General features: G+C 46.5%; 1 protein-coding gene across 4 annotated transcripts in view; it reads left to right on the top strand.

The window, feature by feature from the left end:
* The first annotated feature begins 10,931 nt into the window (after nucleotides 1-10,931).
* Nucleotides 10,932-18,236, top strand: part of LOC106588797 (rap guanine nucleotide exchange factor 5) — a 57,090-nt gene continuing 49,785 nt past the window's right edge. For 2 of the 4 annotated variants that reach the window (XM_045709509.1, XM_014178230.2), the window contains exons 1-3: nucleotides 10,935-11,341; nucleotides 16,866-16,916; nucleotides 17,815-17,921. In XM_045709509.1, coding sequence (XP_045565465.1) covers nucleotides 11,186-11,341; nucleotides 16,866-16,916; nucleotides 17,815-17,921 — 314 coding nt within the window. In that variant the 5' untranslated portion in view covers nucleotides 10,935-11,185. Of the gene's footprint in view, nucleotides 11,342-13,441; nucleotides 13,624-16,865; nucleotides 16,917-17,814; nucleotides 17,922-18,236 lie in introns of those variants that run through there. The other 2 variants (XM_014178231.2, XM_045709510.1) reach the window with 2 other exon arrangements.

Here is an 18,236-nt window from a genome sequence, read left to right as displayed (position 1 = left end):
TGACAGCCCGCTTGGAGTTTGCCAAAAGGCACTTAAAGGACTCTCAGACCATGAGAAACAAGATTCTTTGGTCTGATGAAACCAAGGTTGAACTCTTTGGTCTGAATGCCACGCATGATGTCTGGAAGAAACCAGGCACCGCTCATCCCCTGGCCAATACCATCTCTACGGTAAAGCATGGTGGTGGCAGCATCATGCTGTGGGGATGTTTTTCAACGGCAGGGACTGCGAGACTAGTCAGGATCAAGGGAAAGATGAACGGAGCAAAGTACAGAGAGATCCTTGATGAAAACCTGCTCCAGAGCGCTCTGGACCTCAGACTGGGGCGAAGGTTCACCTTCCAATAGGACAACGAGCCTAAGCACGCAGTCAAGACAATGCAGGAGTGGCTTCAGGACAAGTCTCTGAATGTCCTTGAGTGGGCCAGCCAGAGCCCGGACTTGAACCCGATCAAATATCTCTGGAGAGACCTGAAAATAGCTGTGAAGCAACACTTCCCATCCAACCTGACAGAGCTTGAGAGGATCTGCAGAGAAGAATGGAAGAAACTCCCCAAATACAGGTGTGCCAAGCTTGTAGCGTCATACCCAAGAAGACTCGAGGCTCAAATCGCGGCCAAAGGTGCTTCAACAAAGTACTGAGTAAAGGGTCTGAATACATGTGATATGTAAATCTGTTTTTGTTTTGTCATTGTGGGGTATTGTGTGTAGATGGATGAGGGGGAAAAAACGATTTCATCTATTTTAGAATAAGGCTGTAACGCAACTAAATGTGGAAAAAGTGAAGGGGTTTGAATACTTTCCGAATGCACTGTACATTCTCTAGTTGTCAAGGCTCAGGAGAAGACCCAGATGCAGACAGTTTCGAAGTAACAAAAGTTTATTACAAAAATGGGGGCAGGCAAAAGACAGGTCAAGGCCAGGCAGAGGCCAGTAATCCAGAGCAGAGTCCGAAAGGTACAGAACGGCAGACAGGCTCAGGGTCAGGGCAGGCAGAATGGTCAAAACCGGGAAAACTAGAAAACAGGAACTAGAGAAAGACAGAAACACGGGGAAAATGCTGGTAGGCTTGATGAAACAAAACGAACTGGCAACAGAGAACACAGGTATAAATACACTGGGGATAATGGGGAAGATGGGCGACACCTGGAGGGGGGTGGAAACAAGCACAAAGACAGGTGAAACAGATCAGGGTGTGACAGTATCCCCCCTCTAGGGGCGACACCTGGCATCCTACCTGGGTGCATAGTTGGTTGACCGGGGTATTGGAACTCAGCGATGAGGCCTGCGTCCAGGATGTCCCTAGCGGGGACCCAGCACCTCTCTTCCGGGCCATAACCCTCCCAGTCAACCAGTTACTGGAATCCCCTGCCCCGCGGTCGAACATTCAGGAGGCGTCTTAATGAGACGGGGGAGAGGGGTAGGCCTGGAAACAGGAAACAAAGGGCTGTGGGACATAGGTTTAATCCTAGACATGAAAAGTGGGATGTATACGGAGGGTACGGGGCAACAGAAGACCAACAGCAGAGGGGCTAATGATCTTGGAGATGGGGAAAGGGCTGATAAAACGGGGGGAAAGTTTGCGGGACTCCACCCAAAGGGGCAGATCTCGAGTGGACAGCCAAACACAAAGCCAGGGTCGGATGGCAGTCCGCTTGTTGCCGATACCTGGAGGTAGTCTTGAGAAGAGCTGACCGGGCTCTCTTCCAGGTATGGCGACAGCGGCGGACAAACATCTGGGCAGAGGGTATACCGACGTCTTCCTCTTGCTCCGGGAAGAGCGGGGGCTGATAACCCAGGGAATGCTTGAAAGGCGAGAGCCCGGTGGCAGAGCAGGGGAGGGTGTTGCGGGCGTATTCAACCCACATGAGTTGCTGGCTCCAGGTGGTGAGGTTGGCGGAGGCAAGGCAGTGAAGAGTCGTCTCCAGGTCTTGATTGTCTCGCTCCAACTGGCCGTTGGACTGAGGGTGGAACCCGGTGGACAGGCTGGTCGACGACCCAATGAGTGTGTAGAACGCCTTCCAGAACAGGGACGAGAACTGAGGACCCCGGTCGGAGACCATGTCCACCGTGAGTCCATGGATCCGGAAGACGTGCTGCACCATGAGCTGGTCTGTCTCTTTGGCAGAGAGTAGCTTGGGGAAAGGAAGAAATGGGCGGCTTTGGAAAACCGGTCCACTACAGTCAGGATGGTGGTGTTGCCATCAGACGGGTGGAGAGAAGTCCAGGGATATGTGAGACCAGGAACTGTGAGGGACAGGCAGTGGTTGAAGGAGACCAGCCAGAGCTTGCCGAGGAGTCTTGTTTTGCGCACAGATCGTGCAGGCGGCGACGAACTCAGAGACGTCCGGAACCATGGTAGGCCACCAAAAGCGTTACCGCACAAAGGCCAGGGTCCAACGGGAGCCCGGGTGGAAGGTAAGCCTGGAGGAGTGGGCCCACTCCAGGACCGAGGGGGGACAGCGTCAGGAACAAACATCCATTTATCTGGGCCCCCCCGGGGTTCGGCTGGGAACGCTGTGCCTCACAGACCTGCTTCCTTATTCCCCAGCTGAGTGCCGTTGCCAGGTACGAGGTGGGAAGGATGGTCTCAGGGTCCGAGGGTGTAGCAGCGGGGCTATAGCGGCATGACAGCTCATCCGGCTTGATATTCTTGGATCCCGGTCAGTAGGAGAGGGAGAAGTTAAACCGGGTGAAAAGCAGGGCCCACCTAGTTTGCCTGGAATTGAGACGCTTGGCGGCGCAGAGATATTTCAGGTTCTTGTGATCCGTCCACACAATGAACGGATGTTCCGCCTCCTCCAACCAGTGTCTCCACTCCTCCAACGCCATCTTCACCGTGAGAAGCTCACGATTTCCCACATCGTAATTCCTCTCCGTGATGTTGAGGCGATGGGAGAAGAAGACACACGGATGTAACTTGAGGTCCAGGGAAGAACGCTGGGATAGGACAACCCCCACTCCGACATCCGAAGCATCGACCTCCACCATGAATTGACGGGACGGGTCAGGATGAACCAATATGGGAGCAGTGGTGAAGCGGTGCTTGAGGTCCCAGAACGTCCAGTCAGCAGCAGGGGACCACGTGAACGGAACCTTGGGAGAGGTGAGAGTAGACAGGGAGGAAGCCAGGGTGCTGTAACCCCGGATAAAGAGGCAATAAAAGTTGACAAATCCGAGGAAAAGTTACAGCTGCACTCTGGACGAAGGCTGGGGCTGCTCTCACCGTCCCAGGATCCATCTGTGCATTCCCTGCAGCAATGATGTAACCAAGGAAGGGGATGGAATTTGCATTTATTCGCTTTCACAAAAAGCTGGTTCTCCAGGAGGCGCTGGAGGACGTGGAGCATGTGTTCTTGGGCTGAGTGGGAGAAAACGAGGATGTCGTCGAGGTACTTGAAGACAAAACGGTTCAACATGTTGCGGAGAACGTCATTAACCAGGACCTGGAACACAGCTTGGGCGTTGGTAATGCCAAGTGGCGTGACCAAGTATTCGTAGTGACCACTGGCCGTGTTGAAGGCAGTCTTCCACTCGTCCCCTTCCCGTATCCGCACCAGGTGGTAGGCGTTCCGCAGGTCCAACTTGGAGAAAACGGTGGCCCCCTGGAGCGGCTCGAAGGCCGAGGCGATGATGTCATTGAGGCCCAGGTAGTCGATGCACGGGTGCAGGGTTTTTTTCCTTCTTTTCCACAAAGAAGAACCCTGCGCCGGCGGGGAAGGCAGAAGGACGGATACACCCTGCAGCTAGGGAGTCCTCGATGTAGGTCTCCATAGCCTTGGTCTCCGGACCCGACAGAGAGTACAGTCGTCCCCGGGGCGGTGTGCCTGGGAGAAGGTCAATCACGCAGTCATAGGATCAGTGCAGAGGAAGTGAAGTAGCCCGGGCCTCACTGAACACCTCCCCAAGGTCCTGGTACTCCGCGGGAATTGCGGCGAGGTCCGGGGAAACTTCCGAGGCCACAGGAAGACGTCAGCTGTGCTGACTTCTGCCATGGGTGTGGCAGAACGGGCTCCAATCCATGATGGCACCAGCAGTCCAATCTATGAGGGGATTATGTCGCTGGAGCCAAGAGAATCCCTATATCACGGGAACCTGAGGAGACTTAATTAGCATAAATTTGATTGCCTCGCTGTGGTTCCCTGACACTCGTAGGTTGATGGGAGTGGTATTGTGGGTGACCCGGCCTATAGAGCGTCCGTCCAGCGCTCTAACGTCCATGGGAATGGAGAGGGGCTGAGTGGGGATGCTCAGCTCGGACGCCAGGGTAGGGTCCAAAAAACTCTCATCGGTCCCAGAGTTGATGAGTACCTGGAGAGATTTTGACTGTTTCCCCCGCAGCAGGATGGCATGGAAAGGGGTGCGAGTAAGGGGAGAGGAAATGTTCTCTGTATGGCCCACACGAGTACTCACCCCTACCGGTGAGCCTGGTCTTTAGTGGACAGGAGGACACAAAATCACCAGTAGTCCCGCAACACAGGCAACTCTTTGTGTGAATCCGGTGTAGACGTTTGGCTGGGGACAGCCTAGCTCTGCCTAGTTGCATCGGCTCGGGAAGAGGAGAACTGGCAGACTTCGGAGACTCTTGGGGAAACTCGGGTAGCCTCGGGTCCTCTTGGCCACGGAGACATCAGGGACTTCCGGGATGCTTTGGAGGTGAGGTGGAATCCTTGGGCGGGTGAGTGGAATTGGACCTCCTCTCCTTCCTACGTTACCGTAGCCGCCCATTGATCCGGATGGTCAAGGCAATGAGCGAGTCAAGATCCGTCAGTAGTTCCTGGGCTGCTAGCTCGTCCTTCACTTCCTCCGATAATCCGTGCAGGAACGTGTCGAACAGCGATTCCGGGTTCCAGGCACTCTGAGCTGCCAACGGGCGGAAATCCACTGCATAGTCTGCCACACTGTGGGAGTCTTACCGAAGCTGGAGTAACTTCCGGGCAGCCTCTCTCCCGAACAATGGAGAATCAAAAACCTTCACGTCCGCCACAAACTCCTCCTGACTGAAGCATATGGCCGACTGTTCCCACACGGCCGTAGCCTATGCGAGAGCCCTCCCGGACATCAGCGTGATGAGGTACACTATCTTCGAGCAGAAGGAAGGGAAGGAGGAGGGCTGCAGCTCGATAATGAGAGAACAGTGCGTGAGAAACGCCCGACAGGTTCCCAACTCTCCAGTGAAGCGTTCCGGGGGAGGTAAGCAGGGTTCCCGGGAAACCGGGGTGGCCCCGCTGCTAACAGCCTGGTTACTGAGGGGCTGGGAGGTTACCGTCGTGGTAGGCTGCCTGACAGACAACCCGCGGAATTGCTCCAGCAATGTGTTCAACATGTGGTCATGGCGTTCGACCAAGGTCTGGAACCCTTCCATAAGACCACGAAGCAACTCCTCGTGCCTTCCAATGGTGGCTCCTTGCGAGGAGACGGCTGTGGAAGGACCACCAGGGGGCAGGCTGGTCCCACAGATAGTAGCCCAGCCCGGCATGTGAGTCAAGGTGATCATAGGCAATTAAGCACAGCTGACGGTACTAATTATCTATTCTCTTCCCCCTACAAGAGAGAGGAGGGAACCGGCAGTGGGGGAGAAGGGAGAAAAAAAAGAATGATTGCTTCTCCAAAGGAGAGGACTTACCGGACGGAAGGGAGAAGAGGACAAAAACTACCTCTTGGGAATGGCAACCACGGATCCGCACCACCACCCAAAGGGAGCTCCTCACAAATGGATATTTAAGACGCACCCGTAATTTATGTTATAGTTAAAAGTTACTCACCTTGTGTTCCTTGTTCCTGTAAAGAAGATTTGTGTTTTCCTTGTGAGATCATCCTTGATTGTGTGGGATTGTTTGAGAAGAAAGGAATACCTCAATAGAGAACTTTGTTCAATGTAAGAAAACCTGCTCCCGACTCGTTTATTCCACCTTTCCGCTTTAGAGCAACCTCAAAGTACTTGGTCCGCTCCCACGGCATTGCGGAGCTGGTCCGAGTCTGCTGTGTCCGTCATGGCCAGTTTGTACTGTCAAGGCTCAGGAGAAGACCCAGATGCATTTACATTTTAGTCATTTAGCAGACGCTCTTATCCAGAGCAACTTACAGTAGTGAATGCATACATTTCATTTCATGCATTTTTTTTCTTCTTTTTTTGTTGTTGTACTGGCCCCCCATGGGAATCGAACCTACAACCCTGGCGTTGCACACACCATACTGGCGTTGCAAACACCATGCTCTACCAACTGAGCCACAGTGAAGACAGCATGCAGACTATTTCAAAGTAACAAAAGTTTATTGCAAAAACAGGGTGGCAGGCAAACAACAGGTCAAGGGCAAGCAGAGGTCAGTAATCCAGAGCAGAGTCCGAAAGGTACAGAACAGCAGGCAGGCTCAGGGCAGGTAGAATAGAGCCTAATGAACCCTGCTCAGGTAGAGCCGAACGAACATTGGCCACCGCTCCATGAGTGAATCAACTGCTGTGTTAGTTTGCCACGGTGCTTGTATTTGGCCTATAGTTTTAAAAGCTGAATTTATATTGAACCTTTGATTGTTCTTTGGCCTGCATCTGTGGTGGTTTGCTGTGTGATTCTAGTATTCTGCTTTTGCCACACACACACTGGTTGTCCTAAAGATGATGTCCTATAGGAAATGTCCATGCACATGGCAATTGAAAGTCCGAGGTCCAGTGTCTATGATGTCAATTTGTCAGTGTTTGAGGGGACGATTGGACTTCCCTGACGTCTTCTCTCTCAGGATGAGACTTTGTCAGGCTAAATGTTTGAAAAATTCTTTCCTGGGAATCGCCTGGTTTGCGGGTTCAAGTTTCATTCTCAAAGCAACAATTTTCTTTAAGGATCTGCCCTGGTTAGATTTCACAGTTCCAGTCAACTCAGAAAGTAAACCAAACTGACTGGAATTTAAATGGAATTGACACCAACCGTATTACGAGGAAACGTTCATATCCACACTAATGTAACACTATTAGTTCAGGTTTGTTATGTTATTAAAACATTCCTGTGGTTAGTTTTGTTTTGATTAAATTGTAGTGTTAGTGTGTATTTGTGGGGGTGAGACCCTGAATCAAAGTGAAACTCGTCCCCCCCCTCCTAGAATGCAAGAGCTGAACAAAGTATGTGTGTAATGGTAGGGGATATAAGTCAACACAGAAGTTGGTATTGTATTTATAACTGCATATTCTGCTAAACTACGTCAGCCAGTTGCACTTTCCTTATCTACATTCTTTCCTGTCCTCTCATGCTCTTACAAACTCTCTATTCATTTTTTTTTATCTATTTATGTATTCTCGGAAAGCTCTGGCAGTCTGTGACGGGCTCCGATTCCACAGAACTACTAGGCTTGTGTCAAGAAGTTTGCGTCATCACTTAATGAAATCCTCTTTGATTTATACAGTATCTCTTTCTCAGACTATGTTTCTCCCCCTCTCTGGTCCCATTGTATTGCTCTTCCAATTCATGACTCTGTATAAAAACTAAACTCAGAGGTTCTGTGCTAAGTAGTTGAACACTGACTGTGTCTACAGAAGGGAGATGTAGGCCCTTATCCAGAAACAGCCCCTATGCAATTAACACTTCCCTATGCACTAGGCATTTCCCATAGTCCCTACTAGGAGTAGTTAGTGGTAGACTAGGACTAGTTAGTAGTAGACTAGGAGTAAGAGTAGTTAGTGGTAGACTAGTAGTAATACAGTATTAGTAGTACACTGTTTCAGTAAGTAGGGAGAGAGTGTGACTGGGTAAAAGTTAGGAGAGGGAAACCATTAGTCAGCAGTTTATAATAACTAGAGTTAATCAGAGGGAGTTTCTGTGATCGTAGGAGAGATGGTGAAATGGAGGGATGCCGAGAAAGAATGGTTTAATAGGGAAGCGAGAGATACTGTAGGAGGGATGCCATGCTAGACCATAGTGCTTGTATTCATGAAGCGTCTCAGTAGGAGTGATAAAGGATCAGTTTTGCCTGTTAGATCACAATAAATAAAATTGCATTGACAGAGGGGACCTGATCCTAGATCAGCACTCCTACTCTGAGACGTTACTAGTCACAGGCACATCAAAGGTCTGTTTGGATGCATACCACTGCTGCACTATTTGGTTATTTGGTGAGATAAGTGTCTTCCAGTAGTGATCACTAAAGGGCAATGAAGCATTTCACCGAAATAAAAGAACCATACATGACCTCAACCTCTACAGTCGAACAGGGACATCTACTGGTCAAAGAGATAGACTGCAGCTCTGCACCCACCACAGCAGAACTGACTCCAAGACCTGAGAGGATGGTGTGTGTGTGGAGCTAGTAACACAAACATTTGGCTGCACATTCTTTAACAGCTGCTAAACTGTGTATGTGACCAATAAACTTTGATGTGTGTGTGTGTGTGTGGAACAATAAGTAAAATGTTTATGGTTAATAGATAATGGTTTATAGCGTGTCTTCTAGAATGGGTCAACATCTCAGTCTGTTCCATTTTTAGAATCTTCATGTGTTCTATCAGAAGCTCAAGTCTCTTCTTCTCCCCACTGCTCTATCTTCTCCTCTCCATTGCTCTCTTCTCCTCCTCACTGCTCTTTTCTCCTCCCCACTGCTCTACCCTTTCCTCTATCTTCTCCTCTCCATTGCTCTCTTCTCCTCTCCACTGCTCTATCCTCTCCTCTCCATTGCTCTCTCTTCTCCTCTCCACTGCTCTATCCCCTTCACTGCTCTCTCCTCCCCACTGCTCTATCCTTTCCTCTATCTTCTCCTCTCCATTGCTCTCTTCTCCTCTCCACTGCTCTCTCCTCTCCATTGCTCTCTTCTCCTCTCCACTGCTCTATCCTCTCCTCTTCACTCCTCTATCCTCTCCTCTTCACTGCTCTCTCCTCTTCACTGCTCTCTCCTCTCCACTGCTCTATCCTCTCCTCTCCATTGCTCCCTCTTCTCCTCTCCACTGCTCTATCCTTTCCTCTCCATTGCTCTCTCTTCTCCTCTCCACTGCTCTATCCTCTCCTCTTCACTGCTCTCTCTTCTCCACTGCTCTCTCCTCTCCACTGCTCTATCCTCTCCTCTCCATTGCTCCCTCTTCTCCTCTCCACTGCTCTATCCTTTCCTCTCCACTGCTCTCTCTTCTCCTCTCCACTGCTCTCTTTTCCTCTCCACTGCTTTCTCTTCTCTCCACTGCTCTCTCTTGTCCTCCCCACTGCTCTTCTCCTCTCTTTTCCTCTCCACTGCTTTCTCTTCTCCCCTCCACTGCTCTATCCTTTCCTCTCCACTGCTCTCTCTTCTCTCCACTGCTCTCTTTTCCTCTCCACTGCTTTCTCTTCTCCTCTCCACTGCTCTCTCTTCTCCTCTCCACTGCTCTCTTTTCCTCTCCACTGCTTTCTCTTCTCCTCTCCATTGCTCTCTCTTCTCCTCTCCACTGCTCTCTTTTCATCTCCACTGCTTTCTCTTCTCCTCTCCACTGCTCTATCCTCTCATCTCCACTGCTCTATCCTCTCCTCTTCACTGCTCTCTCCTCTCCACTGCTCTATCCTCTCCTCTCCATTGCTCCCTCTTCTCCTCTCCACTGCTCTATCCTCTCCTCTCCACTGCTCTCTTTTCCTCTCCACTGCTTTCTCTTCTCCTCTCCACTGCTCTCTCTTGTCCTCCCCACTGCTCTCTCTTCTGCTCTTCTCTCCACTGCTCTAACCTCTCCTCTCCCCTGCTCTCTCTTCTCTCCACTGCTCTCTCTTCTCCACTCCACTGCTCTCTCCTCCTCTCTACTGCTCTCTATTCTTCTCTCCACTCATTTTTCTCCAGTGTTCAGTTGGAAGTGAATTGTATCCACGCCCCATTAGCCACATGCACTTTTCAATATTTAATCAAGTTTGTTTGAAGAGCTCTATGATGGAAAATAGGTTTACTCTTGTTCTCGCTCTTTCTCTCACCCCTCCTCCTCTAGTCTCTCTCCCTCTTCTCCCAGTCTCCCCACGCTCTCTGTACAGTACATACAGACCAAGCCATAATACCACATACAACACCTAAACCCAAACCCAAGACCTCTCTGGTCTGAGAGAGTATGGGCCTAACTGACCCCTAACCCCTGACCTAGCTGGTCTGACCATAGCCTTACGTAGGCTAAATCCTTATTCTCTACCCTTCTCTCAAAGTGTGCACTTGTACACTCCCAGTCATGGATTTATCAATAGTGGAAACTCCCTCCAGTCAATACTTAGACCAATCCAATGGTTTTAAATCCATGACGGGAGTGTGCAAGTGCATGCTTTGAGAGAAGTGTGGAGAATTGAGATGCAGCATTTGTGCACTTGTTGTGCACAGTTGTAGTGAGATCCAAACCAGCCACTACCCAGAGTGCACTGGGACAACGTTGAGACACAGAGAGTATGTAGGGTGAAACACTCAAATACACTTACATAAACTAGAAATGGGCTGTGTGTGTGTGTGTTTAAGTATAATCAGAGTGGCTGAAAATTGCCAATTATGTGAGATTAAGACTCTTATCAGGATAACACACATGACATCTCAGTTATACAACACACGCCTATTGTATTGACTTAAGTCCATTCACTCAGACCCGTGTGTGTGTGATGTAGGTTTAGAGTACATTTCATAGCTCTCACACACTTACACCCTGATGGTGTAGCCTAATGGCCCTTTGTTTACCTATCGAAATTTGAGCCGCAGGTGAGGCGATGACGTAGCCTCCAGTTCGTCCTTTCCACCATTTTGTTTCAAAATGCAACAGAAAAGACAGCATTACAACTCTTTAATACAACATTTATACACAGGCCCTCATTTGTCAACATAAAAACGCAGCCTAAATGTCTTAATATTATCAAAATGTATCTAATTCGGATTTTTAAAAACGGGGATATGTTAAGTCGAAAATGTATTAAATGTTTAGCAAGGTGCTACGATTCCTCTACGCCTGACAGATGGAAATAATGCAATGATGTTCTTCTGTACCTGCAAGTCCCCCTCCCCTGCACACACACATAACACATTGATTGTACAAGGGAGGAGGACATTGGGGTGGAGCAGCGTTGCGTGCTGCAGCGAATACTCTGTAGGTCGTTAACGCACCGCGGTTCGTCTGTTGCAGAACAGATGTAGGTCGGTGTGTGTGTGAGTAAGAGAGGCGACAATGAGCCGTAGCTGGTGTGTCTGTGTGTGAGAGGAGCGGGAGTAGAAGAGAGAAATACAGACAGACAGACATGGAGGACTCTGAGTCCGGTGGAGAAGATGGTATGGTCGGCGGCTCGCGGTGGAATAACCGAAACACCGGAGCTCGAGACCAGACTCAGCTAAGGCAGAAGATCCGGGATTTACCGGGACTGTTGAAACATGGACTACACCTAAGGAAGAAAAGCGTGAGTATCGACAGAAAAATGTCCCTTCCGTGTGTGTGTTTTGGTTAGTCTTTACTGTCGAGTTACCTCCTATCTCTGTCACGATTCACCTAGATGTGCTGTTGTTTCACACACGACCTCGCTGTACCGCTGTGTGTGTACGCTCGTGCTCTACAGGCTCCCGCCATTCATTGGTTACATCCAGAATGTGTTTTTAGCTGCCGTACCTATGCAGTAGCCAAGGCAACACTTCTTGGTCCAGTCTTGAATCAGTTACACCAGAGATGTTACCTACTGTAATGCCCCCTTGGGTTCTATGGAGCGAATATGTTATCTGACAATGACAGTGGTACTAAAGGTGTTTCTCAACTCTCCTCGTGTGTGTGTGTGTGTGTGTGTTGAAGCGTGAAGGTATGGTAGCTTTGCTAAGACTTGTCCTGGAGAAGGGAAGGACACACACCTAACCTACACACACAGTAATAAAGAACGGAATGACTGTCCAAGGTGGGAGCCCAGGGTTTGTAGGAAAGGCTGTGAAGAGACTAAACAAGAGATTAGGTCTGTCCTGACATGTTCAGCAATCTAATTAATAGTTGTATAACACAGATGAAAGCATTGGAGATCTTGTGATGTATGTTATAGAGGTGTTATCAGACAACAGCTGTAGTAGAAAGATCACAGTAGGAGGGTGTCAAGTGTGTGTTTGTCCTAAAGGGATGTTTTCGTGCAGTGTGTGTGGTTGATTTTATGTTTCCATTTTGACTCCCCTGTGTTACGGATCTATCAGAGAAACACAATATGAGTTTGTGTGTGCCCAGTGTGTATGTTTTAGAGGTCTTCATGGGTCACCCAAGACCCGAACCAGGACCTGAGCACGTCCAAAATTCAAACTTTTCCCTCGGGTTGGGTCCTGTTTGATTATCATCGGGTCTCGGGTTTATGTAACTACAGCTGATAGGCCCGACTGGACCTGACCACGGCTCTGCATAGCCTATAGCATATTTATTTTATGCTAATAACATGCTGACCATTCCGGCTGCATGTGTACATCTGCATGTTGATTTTGTCTATCCCCGCCAGATGCGTTCCATGACACGCAGGTTAAAATACCAAAACCAACTGTGAACCAACTATATTCATTTGGGGACAGGTTGAAACACACACAAAACATTCATGGACTTTTAGCTAATTTGTCCTTGGAGATAAACATTGGTTTGTTATTTTACCTGAAATGCATGTCCTTTTTTTTGTTGTTGCTGGGTCTTTGTAGAATTTCTACCCATGTTGAGTCATACCAAATCGTATGTGCTCTACTCCAACAATTAATCCACAGATAAAAAGGGGAAACCTAGTTCGTTTTTATCCTTGTTCGTTCTTCTTCTTCTCTGGATTTTATATGACAGTTGGCAACCAACTTTAAGATGCATAACCAGTGTTGTGTTCTAGACCACCTAAAGCGAGACGATTCAAAACCAAGACCGGACATAATCGTGTCCAAGTCAAGATCAAAACCTGATGGGAAACGAGACTGAGTCAAGACGAGACCGGGAGGGGGAAAAGGGGTCCGAGACCGAGTCAAGACAGACCAGAAAAATGCCTCCCAGAGTCCAATTCAATACCACGATTGTAATTTTGTCAAAATGGGTTCAAAATGTCCAGTATTTCTGTGTTCAGTTTCAGAAGAACATATTGATTCTTTAGACATTCAGAATAGTGAAAAAAATGCATGCTGAGGGAAAATAGAGCCACTCTACAAATTATTACTAACCCAAACACAGTGGGGAACAATGGGCCTTCTACGCCTTCAAAGGGCTAAGGATTTATACAATATTGATTAGAATCATATAATAATGATAATTCTATTATTATTTTCAATGATGTTCTGATTTTAATCTCTTCAGTTTTTGTTGGAAAGGATCAAATCAGGATTTTTCTTCTGGTCTCTGGGGAGGGAAATCTAGCTAGCTAAGACATCCATTGGCTAGGCCATCAGAAGCTAGATAAAGGCATCTGCCATTCAAATGTATTGGGCAACATTTTGGAGTGACAGTGGAATCAACCAATCACATTTTGACTTAATGGGTGGGACCATTTTTAGAAACTTATGGAAAATTCTCGCTTCCTGAAGGGCAACACTGCGTAATAGCGAGCAGAAGTTTTCCCACGGTCTAGCTAGCTTTTGTTGTTGGCTAGTTTGCAGTGGTTGCAGCAAATGTTATCAAAGAGGATGTTGTTGCTAATTTGTTAGCTTCTCCCTTTTCAAGAATAAATTTCAACAAGAAGTTTCAAATTATCATTATCTGGTGAGTGGAACTGTGTTTTTTATTGCAGCACGCTTGCTGTTGTTAGCCATATCTTTGAAAATAACTTATGTGTGTGAAACATTGTTGAAATTAAAGTGGAACTGACAGCATTTTAGCAACATGAAATCTTATTAAAATCTGTTCAGGAAGAATATGACATTTTCTTACAAGCGACCACTTAGATATGGTCATACTAAGGCATTTGTGGAAATTCTATCGCAATATAGAGTGGGAAAGCGGCCGTGCGTTTGGACAATTAATAGACACTGCAGTAAATAAAACCAGATAAACCATCTCTTATCCAGGACCGGAGTTTACACAGACCGATGTTGCACGTTCATAAATTCATCAGTTGTTCTGCGCTCTTGCATACTCAGATGAAAGTGCTCTGAAATCGGAGTAGATAGCCAGAGTGATTTTGCGAATGCAAGAGATATGCTAACTGGATAACAGTTGTTCAAGTTCTTGCTACCTAACCAAATGACTGACACCTGCATCTCTAGCTGTTTATAGCCACTGAAAAACAATATGAGGGGAAAAAGTCAGTCGCTCACCCACTCCTCCAATGGCATGACATGACATCCTCCGAGCAGCTAGCTAGCTATCTAGCTAACGTTAAGCTCCCTGTTTTTAGCTTGCTACATAAATAGATAGGCTAGTCCGTTAGCCACATTATGACTGACTTGTGATCATTTTTCTTGCTAATTTGATTCTATTGACATTCCCAGCCTTGGTTACATTCGTCCGTTTTAGTCCAGAATATTGAGTCATTGAAACTGAAACAGTGCATCCTGAATGGAGGCAGCAAACAATGTACCAGGCCAGCTGTGATTTACAACCTGATAGCAATATTTGTTGGACTACCAAGAAATGTATTGTTTAATTATATTAATTACGCATTAAACTGCATCCATCTATTCTGCCAACAATGCCTTAGTGTACGTCATGGAACGTTGAGTCAAATAGAACCTAATTTAAAAACCTCTTATGAAGTTGTTTTTTTAGAATAAACTGGGAATTTTATATTTTTGACTGATATTATGATTGTCTGTTTGTTTGATATCTGCAAAGTAGTTAAAACTCTGTCAGTTCCACTTTAAACTTTAGGTCACCGGTTACGTTGAGTGCTAAACGTGAAATGTTTTTTGCAATGGGAAGTAATAGTTGTACATTTCGATTGGGAAATGCTTAATGGTTGTGTTTTTGTGTTCTTATGATTGGGACCTACTGGATTATTATGTCAGAGTTTATGGACTGCTTATCCTGTCTTTCCATCGGCCCTATGCACTGGTGTAGTGGTACCTGGAGAAGTGATATAAACATTTTGCCAAAAAGTTTACAAATTTCCCACCCAGTGAAGCAAAGGCACCCTGTGTGAAAAATCATGTTTTCCTATGTTTTTTTAAATGAGTTTTCCTATAGATTTTTCAGATTTTCACTCTCATCCACAGCAATGCTTAAACCACATCAATCTGGTTGGGTTGGCCAGTCAGGGCCTGGCTCCCCAGTGGGTGGGCCTCTGTCCATCCAGGCCCATCCATGTCTACGACCCTGATTCAAACAGTGCATGATGACAATTGCGCATCACAAATAGCCTACTAACCAACACTTCGGACAAAACTTTTTTGCGTACCCATTGTTGCCTTTGTTAGCATTTACTGGTAGATATCATAAGTTGAAATGTCTTTCCTACCCTACCGGCTACCGATGTCATTCTTCTGTGAGCTGCTCCATGCCAAAAGCAGTTGAGAGCTGCACACTTGCTGCCTGTGTGCGGCACCCATGTGAATATATTTCACGTACTTTGCGATTATGTAGGCTACATTGTGCATGATTTCTCTATTGTGCTACATAATTGATAAGTCGTACACCTCCATTACATTACTTTGATACGCATCAGTAATGTGTATATATAGCTTCGTTATTGTAATTTTGTGTTACTTTTTAAAAACTTTAGTTTATTTAGTAAATGTTTTCTTAACTCATATTTTTCTTAAAACTGCATTGTTGTTTAAAGGCTTGTAAGTAAGCATTTAACGATAATGTCTAGACTTGTTGCATTCGGCGCGTGTGACAAATACAATTTGATTTGATCTTTCAATCACCCACTGAGGGGGAATGCTCCTAAAAACCAATGAGGAGATGGGAGATGCGGGACTTACATTCGCGTCAACGAGTGTCTGCGTAGCCAGGCACAAAAATAGATCCAAGTTCTGTTTACTTCCTGGCTACAGAGACGCTCTTTGATGCGACAGAAGTTTGGACGAAAGGGTTGAATAACATGTATGTGCAAATGTATTTTGCAAAATGTGAGTGTGTACCACACTCTGTCTGAGTGTGTACCAGATATACACACACACATACGGTACACACTCATTCACAGACACACATACCCTTCTCGCTTTGAAGTCTATCTATCTATCTATCTATCTATCTCCAGTTCTTTTTCTTTCTTTCTCTCTCCCTCCATATTTCTCTCTTGCTCTCTCTCCTGTTCACCTCTCTCCCGTTCTTTCTGTCAGTAGTGGCCTCAGGCTCTGACAGCACAGCTCCGCTTTCTATCTTGTCCAGGAGGAGATGAGGTGTGTGTGTGTGAGAGGGGATATGCACTAGTGATGGGTAATGACATCACATCGGTTTGTATGAATAACATTGCAACTGTGAGGACTTCGACAGCTTTGTGAAGTTCAGACAACTGCTTGCTAATTGCCCGTTGGACCAGGTGTGAATGTTCTGTGGGCCTAACCTACCCAACCAGTTTGAATACAAAGAGAAGCCAGTTGATGGTGCATCAGCAGGCATGTTCAGTAGGCCTATGCTAAATTGAGTCTGTGAGAGGATTATTTGCTTGGAGGAACAGTCACGTATGCTCTTTCACGTAATAGTGTAGTTTTACAGCAAGGATAAACCCATATTACAATATGCCTGACTCATATCCATATCAAACAATGTCCATATATTGAATTGGTAACAAATACAATATTGGTAACAAACTGGTTTCTTATGTCTCTGTCCAAAGGGGAAATATGATGATGATGTAGTGGAGGTGGGGGTAGAAGTCTTTTCTCCTTGTCTGTCAGGAGAGAGACGGAGGGACGGAGACAGATGTAGACAGATTATAGATCTGTACATAGTTTGTAGGCTGCATATCATGCTCTACTTCTCTCCTAACCCAAACACTGTCTGGAAATGTGTGGTTTAATACTGTGTGTTCTGACTGTGTTTTGATTTTGTCTCGACAGCAGTCACCGGATACCATCCCCGGACCCAGCACCAGCCCTACTGTTCACAAGGTACACACACAGAGACACACACATGCATAGGTTGTGAAACGTCAGCAAATAAAGAATGTTTGTGTTTCACCAAACCGAGATGGCGTGACTTCATAGTCAAATACATATTGGTCAAATACATACTGGTCAAATACATACTGGTCAAATACATACTTTATGTCAAATACATACTGGTCAAATACATACTGGTCAAATACATACTTTATGTCAAATACATACTGGTCAAATACATACTTTATGTGAAATACATACTTTATGTCAAATACATACTTTATGTCAAATACATACTGGTCAAATACATACTGGTCAAATACATACTGGTCAAATACATACTGGTCAAATACATACTGGTCAAATACATACTGGTCAAATACATATTGGTCAAATACATACTTTATGTCAAATACTTTGTTTTAGTGCTCTTTTCTTGATTTCAGTTGGATAGTACGATGGAACCACTAGAATAGTCCCAAAAGTGCAAAATCCCCTCGCCTTTACACCTCAAATATTTGGAAGTAGGCTATTTGACATGATGACATTGACATTATGTAGGGGACTTCAACCCTGTTCCTGGAGAGCTACTCCGCTGCAGGTTTTCGCTCCAACCCCATTTGTAACTAACCTGGTACAGCTTATCAACCAGCTAATTATTAGAATCAGGTGTGCTAGATTAGGATTGGAGTGAAAACAGGGTTGGAGAGTCCTGATATAGATAGTACTTGACCCAAGTTAAAATGGTGACGTCATAGTTTCACCTACATGTTGTGTTTCAATATCAATAGTTACACTGACATCACAGAGTTCTCTTAGTGTCAACACACACACACACACACACACACACACACACGTCTGTGAAAACATCTATGTATTATTTGACTCACGTGTGTGTGTTTGTCAGTCCTGCTCCCAGAGTTTCCCGTGTGCAGGGCGTGCGGTGAGGAATGCATTCCTGTCTCATGGTCCATACCCTGCTAAAGACAAGATTCACCTCGCCAGGATCATAAGGTGGGAATCTTTGAGAGAGTGTGTGTGTGATAGACATAGTGTGTGTGTGTGATAGACATAGTGTGTGCGTGTGTGATAGACATAGTGTGTGTGTGTGTGTGATAGACATAGTGTGTGTGTGTGATAGACATAGTGTGCGTGTGTGATAGACATAGTGTGCGTGTGTGATAGACATAGTGTGTGCGTGTGTGATAGACATAGTGTGTGCGTGTGTGATAGACATAGTGTGTGAGTGTGTGATAGACATAGTGTGTGCGTGTGTGATAGACATAGTGTGTGCGTGTGTGATAGACATAGTGTGTGCGTGTGTGATAG

The sequence above is a fragment of the Salmo salar genome, chromosome ssa27, assembly GCF_905237065.1.
Source record: "Salmo salar chromosome ssa27, Ssal_v3.1, whole genome shotgun sequence".
In the NCBI taxonomy this organism is placed as follows: domain Eukaryota; kingdom Metazoa; phylum Chordata; class Actinopteri; order Salmoniformes; family Salmonidae; genus Salmo; species Salmo salar.
This window is presented reverse-complemented; position numbering and strand designations above follow the sequence as displayed.